The following is an 11,894-nucleotide window of genomic DNA, read 5'->3' as shown; positions in this document are numbered from 1 at the left end:
TAATGACTACAATTTACATATTTATTTGTTAGTACTGATTTAGGGGATGGCAAATAGGTAATCGGAGTACTTTTGCGGTGCTACAAGCGGCACAACTTCTAAATTTCAAGTTTCCAAAAACCTGATTTGACTTGTTTAAATTGTCTTAAAGGGAAAAAAAAGACAAATGTAATGAGTGCATTGATGTGAAATGCTTCCTTTGTGTTGGTTTTCGTCCCTGCTGTTTCAAGTCAGTGGCAAGAAGGATTTGAGTTTGTGTTCTGCATTTGTTTTCACAGTGAATGAAAAGAAATTAAAACTCCACCACTGAAAAACTTGCTGGAACACAAATTTTCAGCAGGAAAAATGTGCGTATGTCAAGTGAAACGTATGTGGTATTTGAAAATTGCTCCTTTAAAAAAAAACTGTTATAACAACATGCCATAAGTTCTTGATATATTTTTAAATGTTGTCAAGTAATACTTAATGTTTTGTAAAAAAAAAAAAAACTGATCTGATTCAAGCCTAACAGAGGGATTATAGTTTCTTATTTTTTTTTTTTTAAAAGAGCGGCCCAAACCCAACAATGACGGCTCATCTATCAACTTTGCAACACTTTCTGAAATCCTGGAATTGAATAGTTCTAAAATGGCGATCTCACATCATGCATTTAGTACAATTGGCTCATTTTCACAGGAGTTTATGAGTGAAGAGCCACTTTAAAGACTCACAATATTATATAATTCTCATCCTAATTTCAGTCTTTTTTAAATTAATCAGCACAAACAACGACCAAACGGAAAAAAGAAAAGCAAATTCCTTATTCACACAAATGATTTATTATCTTATATTGGAAGCATACAGGAGAGAAATGCTGATTAAAATTATATACAAATCATACAGTCTTCAATCGAGACAGTCCCTTCTATTATAATTATGTACCAAAAACAATTGTTTCCCACAACATGTGAAAAGAGGCAATAACACATATACTTTAAACAGATGGCACACGTTGTGGACCCATCTGTACAATTTAAACACCTTATTCAGACGGGAGTGGTCATTCATTCGAGAATCACACAATAGGTTCTGCACACAATCAACAGAGTTGGCAACATTATATAATAATTTTATTAACACTGGCCTAATTAAAAATAGCAACTGTTGTTCTCTAAAGTCACTACAACCCAAAAGAAGATACTGAAGAATTCATGTGCAGCATCGTAAAAAAAAAGAAAAATGGCTTTTTAATGTGATTACTGGTTTTCAAAAGTCAGGGCAAATTTCAAGTCAGCTGGAATTTACCTGCATGTCAATAAAATGCTCAGACCCCTGCACAACTTCCGTGTCAGTTTCTCCAGTGTAAAATGACATCATGTGACCAATAGGTCATTTATGCAAGAGATGCTTCACATCTGTACTGCATTAACAGTTTTTTTTTTTAATGTAGCAAGACCCCAAAGTTGCCACTCAAACAGTCTGGATAATAGAATTTAGTTTGGGATACATTTTGGGACACTTTCCATGCATGGGCACACAGTCAGTCTACAATAGATTGTAGAGGTGTGAATAACAGCGCATTTTCTGCAAAGTCTTCCCGTTAAAAAAAAAAAAGCATACATGTTTTTTTTAGTCTAGTACCAACAGTGTGGAGTGGAGACTGACCCAGTGGCATGCATAGTCGGCTCAGTCCTCAGAGTCAACAATATTTGGGTGGGTGACAGAAGTACCAGAAGGACTCTCGCTGACAGGTAAGAATGAGAGAGTTGTGAGAGTTGGTACATCCCAAAAAAAAAACAACAATCCAATCACTGTCCAAAGCTGCCAGAAGAACGTTAAATCCTTCAGCAGGGAGTGCGTGTGTACAGACAGCAGGAGTGATAGGTCTGAACCTATAAACCACTAACAGTAAGTCACCTGCTGCCAGTCAGTTAACAAACAACAAATAATAATAGATGCAAATAACATCTTACATGTTAATATGTGTGTTAGTCGCATTTTTGGTCTACAACAGATTCATTCCTCGAGTCGGAGACAAACAGACTGAATCTGTTCAATGTTTACTCTGAACTCAAGCTGCATGGATCTCCGATCTACTGAAATGTCAAATAATCTAAGAAAAACATTAATCAAATTGCTTTAGAGCATCTGTAGCTCAGCTGTTTTTTCAGGTAAGAGAACGACAGATCTGCTGATGAGAGTTTGATGCCAAAAACACAGCAACAGAATACATTTTTCCCTCTCTGTGCATCAGAAACACGCTGCAGTCAAACAAGGGTGTGATTAAGAAGTTCCAACTTCCCACTTGAAATGTAGATCGGACTTTGCGGGGTGATGAATGAGCGCAGCAGACATGCACCAGCTACCATCTTTGATACGCGCTCATGCCCAAGCTGCTGTAGTGGACAGGAATGTGACCCAGACCCAGGACTTCTCAATGAAGAAGAAATGTCTTTACTTTACAAAAAAACGCATCTGAGGTAACTTTTAATTCAAATAGTATATTTGGTCTGAAAATGGTTGATTATCCCCTACTTCATCTGCTTTCCTCTTTTCTGTCAGTATTCTATTCAAATAACAACTCTGTGCAATATTTTGGGAAAACAAACAAGAAAAATGGTGCGACTTAATTGACTGTACACATTTTAGAAAGTGATTAAAAAAAATCAGATAATTTTTTACCAAAATTCCCCCCAAAAAAATAGCTGTAAATTCATTGTGGTGAGCCTCCTTTTCTGCTTAATTTGATAAAAATAGTGAGTTTTAAATGTCTTGTATTTTCCTCCTGTCTTGGAGACAAAAAGAAGGCGAAATCCCATCAGGAGCTTAAATAAGTCTATTCAGAAGGCTTTGTTACTCCAGCCCGACCTCTTCTTCCTTACCTCCAACTGGTGCTCTACCGGCCGCCATACAGGTGGATTTTAACAAATGAGATGGTCTCACAATAGTCCTTGATGCCCTTCTCATACACGACAAAGATGTACTTCTGGTCTTCCACAGAGCCAGTGTCCAGAGACGTCATGCTGGAGTAGCCGCTTGGTCCAGCCCATATCTGGACAGTGTTCTTTTCCCAGGACGTAGCATTTGTCAGCGACCATCGTAACATTAGATTCACTCCTGAGGGGGGGGGGGGACAGTTGGACAGTTGTCACAGCTGGACAGTTCCGTTGTGACAAAGCTTAGAAGGAAAAGGGTCACTTACTGTGCTGCTCGTGGAAGGGGTTGGTGAAGTAGACCACTCCGTTTTTTTGCAGCGTTCCAGCTGCGACTGCCGGATCCACCAGCGTGTAGTCGAATACCAGCTCTTCTACCGGGAGGGTCAACCCTCCATCGCGGCTGCGCGCCACAATGCGACACCGACAGTGGTAGTTGTTCTGGTTCCGGATGTTGATCATGAGGCTGCCGTCCATCATCTCAACTGGCTGCAGAAGAAGAGGGTTTAAGTGAAATGGTGTCAGTGATCCAAGTAGTTTCACTTACACATATTTAATTACGTTTTACACCACAAAGAACGCCGCAGAGGAGGTGAAGTCTTTCAGGAGAAAAAAACACAGCTGCACTCTTCATGTTTGTCCACTAGAATGCAGAAGAACACATCCACAGAAAGTTCAGCATAGACGTTTGTGTGTTCCTCGGATTATGTCACAGTAGCCAACTCTCCTTACAGAAATCTGGCTTTGACAACAGAAAGAAGACTGATCAGAAGCTGTACATTTTTAAGGTTTCCCATGACACAAAGGCCTGGTTTTCCCATGAATAATGGGTGACAACGTGGAGCGTCAGGTCACACCTGCAACTGCAATGCGTCTGCACACGTTTCTCAACTTTTGCTTGCGATTAGACGTCATCTCATCTTTCTGAAGGGTATTATTAGATTCAGACATTTTTACATGTTTTTACATCAACCCGAGTCACTGTGCTTCAAGGTTCAAGGTTCAAGGTGTCTCTTTTCTCCCTGTAGGGTGATTTGGTTTGCAGCAAGCAGTCGTTCAGTCTTGCAACAATCATGCAAAAACAACAAAGACAAAGCAAAACAAAATAAAATAGCTGCAAAGGGACAATGATGAATAAAAACAAAGTAAAGCTACTTATTTAGCAGAGCAATGGTGCTTGTGACAGACTTTTTGATATGTGATAGAAAATGATGAGATGATTGATTTGTGTTGCTGGAGAGCTGAGGTGGTGATCCAAACTAACCCTTTGTGCAGGTTTCATTCTGGAGTCTCTCGCAGAAACGTGAAGAAAAACCTTAAAACACCAGAAATTGCTCTGCTCTGCGAGTGGAAAAGATAACTTAACCACCTATATTAGATTTATAGGCTACTCACCTTGCATCGTGCAACAACTTATCCCCCTCTCACTCTCAGAGGCCCCACAACAGGGTCTTTTATGTTTGATTAAAACACCAAAATAATGCATCTCTAAATATTTGGGGAAATGAATAATAATTCTCTTCTCTTCTGGACATAATTTAGCTTTCAGAGACTTGTTGGTGATGCACAAAGACTCCTTAGTGACAGTTCGGAGTAATTCTGTTGACATTTTGATGTTTTGCTGGTCGTGACCTTTCATGTTTATCAAAGAGTTACACCACCATGTACTAACTACAAGTTTTATCCTAATATCTAAGGATCTTCAAGCCTTCCTTTTTGCCAGTCATTTTTGACAGTGCCAAGTCCAATCCCCTCTGCTGTGAAGTGTTAAATCCAGCTGCAGCAAACGTACCTGACATTCATCAGGGTTGAAGTCCTGGGATCTCTTGTTCTGGTTGTAAGGGATGCTCTTGAGTGCTGCGCCGTTGTACCAGGTCTCGCCGTAGTTGTCGCTCAGGATGCAAAAAACACCGTCACCCTCCAGAGTCCCGTGACCACAAACCACCAGCCTATGCTTTGCGGGATCGTAGCGCTTCTGTAGTGAAAGAGACACAAAGAGAAAGATAAAAAAGATAGTTCCCGCTTTTGACAGGGAACAAAATACAGTTCTGCTTTCATGAAGTCTGGGAGGAGCACGTGGTCGTTAGCACCGTCGCCTCACAGCAGGCTCGAATCTCGACTGGAGCCTTTCGGTGTGGAGTTTGCATGTTCTCCGGGTCTGTGACTCTAAAATTGACCCTAGGAGTGAGTGTGGATGCTTGTTTGTCTCTGTGTGACGGACCCTGCCTCTCGCCCAATGACAGCTGGGATAGACTCTAACCCCCCTGCGACCCTGAGTTGGATTAAGCGTGTGTAGAAAATGGATGGATGGAAGAAGTCTGACAGGGCTTAAGTTACAGTATGTATACTGTTTGTCACAGTCTGTCATGTCATAGTTTATGTTAATCATGTTTTCAGGTTTTGTTCTAGTCATGTTTTTCCCCTGGCACGTTCAGTTCACTCTAGTCACCTGGTTAATTGTTCACAGCTGCACCTCATGTCACTGATCACTCCCCTCACAGTATTTAGCTTCCTGGTTTACTTTCAGTCACCGCAGAATCCTCACGATTCCTCCATGCGTTGCACAGATAAGTAAGGTTTTCCTGCCTCATAGCCATAGTGTTTTTCATAGCCTTGTTTGTTTAGTGGTTTTTCATAGCCTTGTTTTGTTATAGCCTCGTTTTGTTTGTCATAGTTCTTTTTTCATAGTCAAGTCATTTTGATGATCCGGCTTTGCCGCGCCCTTTGTTCATGCTCCCTGTCTTGTTTTGCGAATAAACCTTGTTTGTTTTTTATCTAAAAGAGAACTGCATCTGGGTCCTACCTTCCCACGATCCTGACACTGTTCATTAGAGTATAACTACAAAGAAACTAAAAAACATAATTCATACATCACAATAATAAAAGGAATACCTTAACAGCCCAATTAGCAGCAATATAACTTTCACAACACTGAAATCTGCTTTAAAAATCTTGTGATGTGAATGACTCGCCTGTTAAAATCTTATGATCCTAATAACAACATAGTAGCATAAAAGATTATTTGGCCAAAATCTGAGCACATTTTAGGCAAGACAAATTAAGCTGTGGTGCCTCCTACCTTGGAATCAAAGAATTTTCTCACCTGGATGCCAAAGCCCGGCCCCGGAGCGAAGGCCTTAACCCCGAGCTGGACCGAGAGGTTCCTGGGCGTGCTCCAGCTGAGGCCGTCGTCCCAGCTCTCCACCATCATGGTGCTGGACGGGCTGCAGTGGTAAAGGTGGAAGCAGATGCTGTAGATCAGAATCACTGAGCCGTGCACTTCGTCCACCACCACTGAGCCCAGGTTTAGACCATCCAGGTTGTCCACATCATCAATGATGAAGTTTTCCGTGGACCAGGTGTTTCCTGGAGGGACAACAGACGATGAGGACATTGAGTTACATGGAAACTGGAGCCTTCTTTATACCAGATGCTTTAACTTGACTGCAGATGTAATGGTTTATTGAGTGTTGAAACTCTGATTCAGACTTTTTGCCTGAGATTCAGCCGAGTTTATAGCCAATGAGCTGCTTTTTTTCCTGTTGTGGGAAATGTGGAAAAAGTTTTACTTTAGTTTTACTTTTAGCGTAGAGCATTACTTTCAAATAGTGGCTCGTGAAATTAAACTGCTGTCTTCCCTTGATGCTGATGATAAAATAAGGAGAAAAAATCTCTTAAATCCAAAAGATTTGACAATATGGCACGAGAAAGTTTTCATTTTATATGTGGAGCCTGTGTGTGTTTTGGTCTCAGGTGGACCTGCCTTTGTCGGTGGACCGCCGTACTGCGATGAACTTTGCTCCGGTGTCGCTGGATGATTCCTTCCTGGCCTCAGCAAAGGCCAGCAGGCTTCCTTTGGGGGTGAAGGTGATCAGTGGGATCCTGTAGGTGTTTACATGTCCCTGGGTTCCGCTCACCCACAGCAGCTGCTCCTCAAACACCAGAGGATCAATCTGGACCACAGAGGACAGATAAAGACAAGAGGCAGAAGATAAGACACTCACAAGATGCCAGGTAAACATTTGGACTAACTATTAGCAAAAACCAGTTAGAGCAGGTATGTTATCTCCGGGACGCATCAAGGATCAGGTGAATGTCCAAGAACTAACAGAAGTGTTTCACAAGCTTCTTAAAAGCGAGTTGAAATACCGTGTCTGACACCCTCACCTCCAGCGGTTCTCCACACATTAATAATGGTGCTACAACGTGGCATTTATTAGTTAATAACAGCCTCGTCTACCTGCACACCGCCGATCAAACAAACGCCAGGAGAAAGCACCGCGGAGAGCAGTAAGGCCAGAGCAGCGATCCAGATTCCTGCTTCCATCTTAAATCCTTTTCCGACCCTTTCGTCTTCACACCGAAACACGACTGTCACACAAAAGAAAAGCACAGAGTCCAAACAGGCGGATAAAAACAGCAACTAACGCAAAAATAAAGGCGGAAACGCTCTCCGCTGCGCGTTCGTGCTGAAGCAAAAACAGTCTTGCTGATAGATCACATGACCAACAGGGGCGGTCACATGACCACTGTCACCCGCTTCTCTTTTTTATATAAAGTTTAATTTGTCATATTTTGTATTTAACATGGTTAAATGATGTAATTAAACACGGCTCCGTTTAATTTAATAATGTATTAGTATATTCCTCACTTTATCGTCCAGGTTTGTTTCCGCTTTAGTCGTAATGAGTGACTTATTGTCACTTTCTGACTTAGTTAAACTGGATTTGCTTGAGCCAGGAAGGTTTACTTACCACCTGATCTCTTATCACCTGACTTATGTACATAGTGCTGAAAGTGGTTAAATGTTATTTAATTACTTCATCTCAGTGTGAAGTGACATCTCAACCATTAGTTTTATTTTAAAAAAGGCAGAAAAGACATGGACTTTTATGATTTATACCCCCAAAGAAAAGAAAACATGCAAGTATGAATGTACTTTTCTCAATGAGGACAATATAGGATAAAAAGATATAGATACAATGTTCAAGAAAAACTACATTGTTTCTAAGTTATATTTAGCCTAAACACATCTTCCATATATCTAATAAGTGTCATGATAGTTTCAACGAATTGAATTAGCTGATCGATCAAAAAAATCTATTTCAAACAGCTGTATGTGAGATATCTTTCAGTGATTTAAACTCATGAGTGCATTTATGTGACACTGATGAATATTTAAAAAACAATGAACACTCAGTAGCTGTAGTAGTGGATTTACTTCTTTTGTCCGCAGCTGGACACAAACGGTGGTCATCTACAGTAAGTTATTGCAAACAAGGGCGTAACCCTCGTCTAATATAAAAAAGGTTACAAAACGCATTAAATATAATATTTTTCACAAACTCATTCGTAATATTAAGAATTTGTAGAGATTGCATTTTTCCGACGTACCGACGTCTCTTCGCACTGTTCAGTGTAACCTGCATGGCAACAGGGTTAGAGATGCTGCCATTTGAATGGTGATTGGTCACCGCTCCCGACGAAGAGACGCGCTGTGTGGCAGAGCTGTTTTGAAACGCTGTATTGACGGTAAAATATCAGATTGGCTGTTGCAGACAGGCTTGACGCCACAAAATCACGAAAGTAAATCCTCACATTAATATTTGGTTTGGTCTCAACATTTTTGCCCGTGTTTCTGCTTTGTAAATAGAGAGAGTCACCGAAAAAGAAAATACATCGAAAGTTATTTCACCACCCGGAGAGTAGCTAACTACCCACACTATGTGCCTTCTAGCCTAACGTAAATCCTCATTCTACTATGAAACAGTGTTATTAAGGTCTTATGGTGTAAATGTAATGTAGGCTAGGAGGCAGTTTTATTTTACATAAGCATTTTTTTTTTATCATGAGATGTTTTTTTCTCTTTATTTTTGAATTATAAACAAAGTTGATTCCATAAAGCCTAAAGCCTGGCTATTCCTATAATGTTCAAAAGTTTTTCAAATAAGTTTAAAAAGTGTAATGCATATAGTGTCATCATATAAGGTCACCATTTTATTCATTGATGCCTTATTTTGAAATACATTCAGGAAACTCAGAGATCCAGTACAGATGTTGTACAGGAACATGGGGCTTCAATTGATCAAGTATTTCCTTGTTCTGCATAATTCAGTTACTACCTTTTTTCCCCTCCTATGTGGGTTTGGAGCGGGGTTACTGGGAAGTGTCCCTACCAAAGCTAAGACCAAATTTACGCCCTTGAACGGTACAAACAACCATGCACACTCAGACTTACTCCAAGGGTCCATTTAGAGTCTCTGATTAACATAATATACTCCTTGCAAGGAAGTGAAATTAAAAGAAAGTAAGCTCACAAGGCCTGGGTTGAGTTTTTTGACAGTGGGAGGAAGCCAGAGTACTCTGAGAGAACATGAAAACTCCACCTGGGATTCAACCCAGAAACCCACTTACTGTGCGGTGACAGTGCGAACCACCACAAGACTATAACCGCCATCAACTAAAAAATATCTTTCTTTAGTTGACTGAAGCTACAAACTTTGACTGCTTTAACAGCTCTTTTGACACAATATTTGGGTTGAAAATAAGTACCAATCATCACTGAAAGCAAAGCTTCATTAATTTTTTCTTTTATTAACTTTTTTGATAAGGAAGAGGCATGATAGTTAAAATGTCACTGAAATGCCATAAACCCATTTTAATTTGAAATACACTTTACATATCTCTATTGTTTCTGTTGGGTAAATGTGAAACTACTCTACGCAGCTGAGGTTTATTTAATATACTGTAGCAATTTCTCACACACTGAAACCCAGTGTTTTATAGAGCAAAAAAATATGAATACTTAGTAATATGAAGTGCATTTAAAGCACAAAGATCACAGATATGAATGAAAACTTTTTTTAAAAGATATTTGTCTGGTTCTACTAGAGGTTTCTTCCTGTTAAAAGGGAGTTTTTTTCTTTCCACAGTCTCCTCGTATACGCTCAGGACGGGATATTGATTCGAAGAGAAGTTTTGGTGCAATCTGTTGGTGTCCTTATCCAGGCTACTTGTTCTGAATTGGCTCTGAACTGGATTGTTTTGTAATATTATTACAATGAACTGGACTGTAATTGGATTGTATCTTGTGATTTGGTGCTGTATAAATAAAACTGAATTTAATTTAATTTTTCAAAAAGGTCATTTTTAAGCTTAGTTTTAACGAGAAGGGCCTGAAAACTAAAAGCTCTGCCTCTTACTCTACTGCAAGAAATTCATCACTCTAAGAACCACAAGTTCTTGTCATTCAAAAGGGGAAAAGGGCATTATGGATCTGAGATAGAGTTTTTATTCTGTAGTGCACAGGGAGCCCCCTGTAGGACCAGCTGGTACTGCAGTGCTTTGAATCAACATCAGGATTTTTAAGGAAATTGTTTGGACACCCAACTAAAAGTTTACTAAGGTAATCTAGCTTAAATGTGATAATTATGTGATAATGGGAGATTTAAATATTCATGTTGACACCCCTTCATGCCACTCAGCTGCTGATTTTCTTCAGCTACTGGACTCCCTCAACCTACAACAACATGTTGATGTCCCCACACACTCGACCTGGTCATCTCACACTCCGCCCCATCACCAACCTACAGGTTTTTGATCTTGGTGGGTCTGATCACAGAGTAAAATCAATGGAGTTGCCCTTCCCTTCTCCCCACACCAAACCCACATGGCAGAATCATTTCAGAAATCTGAAAAACATTAACATGGATGCCCTGGCTCTGGACCTTCAACTTCTCTCTTCTGGCTCTACTGACTTCTATTGACTTAGTGGATACTTACAACCAGTCCCTGAGCAATCTTCTGGACCTCCACGCCCCCATAACATCCAGGTCAGTCTCCTTCTCGCGCTCAGCACCCTGGTACACCTGCGAGCTACGTAAGATGAAGGCTGCTGGGCGTGTCATCGAGCGGCGGCTCAAGGTCTCTGGACTGACTGTTCACAAACAGGCATATAGAGAGCACAGGAAGGCCTATGCAGAAGAGGGATGCACAGTCCAGGTTTAATTCCACCGTAACTCCAAACAGCTTTTCTCTACTGTAAATAATCTATTATTATTATTATTATTATTTAGGTTAATGATCAACCTAAATGATCCAAATATCCAAAGCAACTCAAGTCACTCTAGTTGTATAACTGTATTGTTTTTAACTTTTCTTAACTTTTCTCTTCCTAACATCACAGCTTTTATTTCTTATAGCTCCAATGGAGCACTGTAGCAAAAGAATTTGCCCACAGGAACTGATGATGTGAATCTGAATCCAACTTACAAGTAAGGAGCACATTGGGAGCCATGTGAGTGTCAGTATTTTGCCCAAGGACACTTCAACATGTTGATAATCAAACCAGAAACCCCCCAATGGAAGGACTACCACTCTACCTCTGAGTTATCTAATAGACTGTCAAATAATAATTAGTAGTGAGGCTGTTTATGTGTACTTAAATCTATTAACGATCACCAATTATTGACTGAATTATAAAGATGATTTTCAGTGTGATGTTTGTGTTTTAAGGAATTAGTGTTAAGCTTAAGATATTATTTCTTGTCATATTTACGCTAATAATGTGCAATAAATTGAGTAATTTTGCAAACTAGCGCACATACTAGTTGAAGATTAAAGCCACTTTTTAAAAATCTTAGCCTATGATTCATCTTATTTTCTATCCTCAGCAAAACAAACATGTAAATACTTGTATTCCTGACGTGGCCCCTGATGATTCCTGGGACTGTATGAGTTAATGTGCAACAGTTCCAGTTAAGCTGCAACATCATGCCAGTGTAAACAAACTAGTTACCATAATTCATGCATCATAAACACAGGTAAAACAGGCATTTTGATGTATCCCAAAACACAAAAAGACACTAAAGGCACCACTTTAAAATATAGTGTAAGATGTCTTAATTGTCCCTCGCCAGTACTGTGAAAGATGGGTAGAGCAGTGCATCTTGCCTCCTGCTTGTGCTTCCTGTGCTGAGCTCT

At 40.1% G+C, this 11,894-nt stretch overlaps 2 protein-coding genes across 2 annotated transcripts in view; both read right to left on the bottom strand.

The window, feature by feature from the left end:
• Positions 1 to 7,705, bottom strand: part of clic1 (chloride intracellular channel 1) — an 83,238-nt gene extending 75,533 nt beyond the window's left edge. The window contains exon 1 of the mRNA XM_072370242.1: positions 7,700 to 7,705. The gene's annotated coding sequence lies outside the window, so the exon portion shown is untranslated. The remainder of the gene's footprint in view (positions 1 to 7,699) is intronic.
• Positions 810 to 7,414, bottom strand: neu1 (neuraminidase 1). The gene is made up of 6 exons (XM_072370522.1): positions 7,153 to 7,414; positions 6,676 to 6,865; positions 6,016 to 6,278; positions 4,705 to 4,887; positions 3,182 to 3,401; positions 810 to 3,096 (listed from the first exon to the last, which is right to left on the bottom strand). Exons 1-6 carry the CDS (start codon positions 7,237 to 7,239, stop codon positions 2,876 to 2,878), a joined length of 1,164 nt encoding a protein of 387 aa, XP_072226623.1. The 5' UTR covers positions 7,240 to 7,414; the 3' UTR covers positions 810 to 2,875.
• Positions 7,706 to 11,894: the final 4,189 nt, after the last annotated feature.

This window comes from Leuresthes tenuis, unplaced genomic scaffold (genome assembly GCF_036924035.1).
Source record: "Leuresthes tenuis unplaced genomic scaffold, fLeuTen1.0.hap1 SCAF_18, whole genome shotgun sequence".
NCBI classification, from domain to species: domain Eukaryota; kingdom Metazoa; phylum Chordata; class Actinopteri; order Atheriniformes; family Atherinopsidae; genus Leuresthes; species Leuresthes tenuis.
This window is presented reverse-complemented; position numbering and strand designations above follow the sequence as displayed.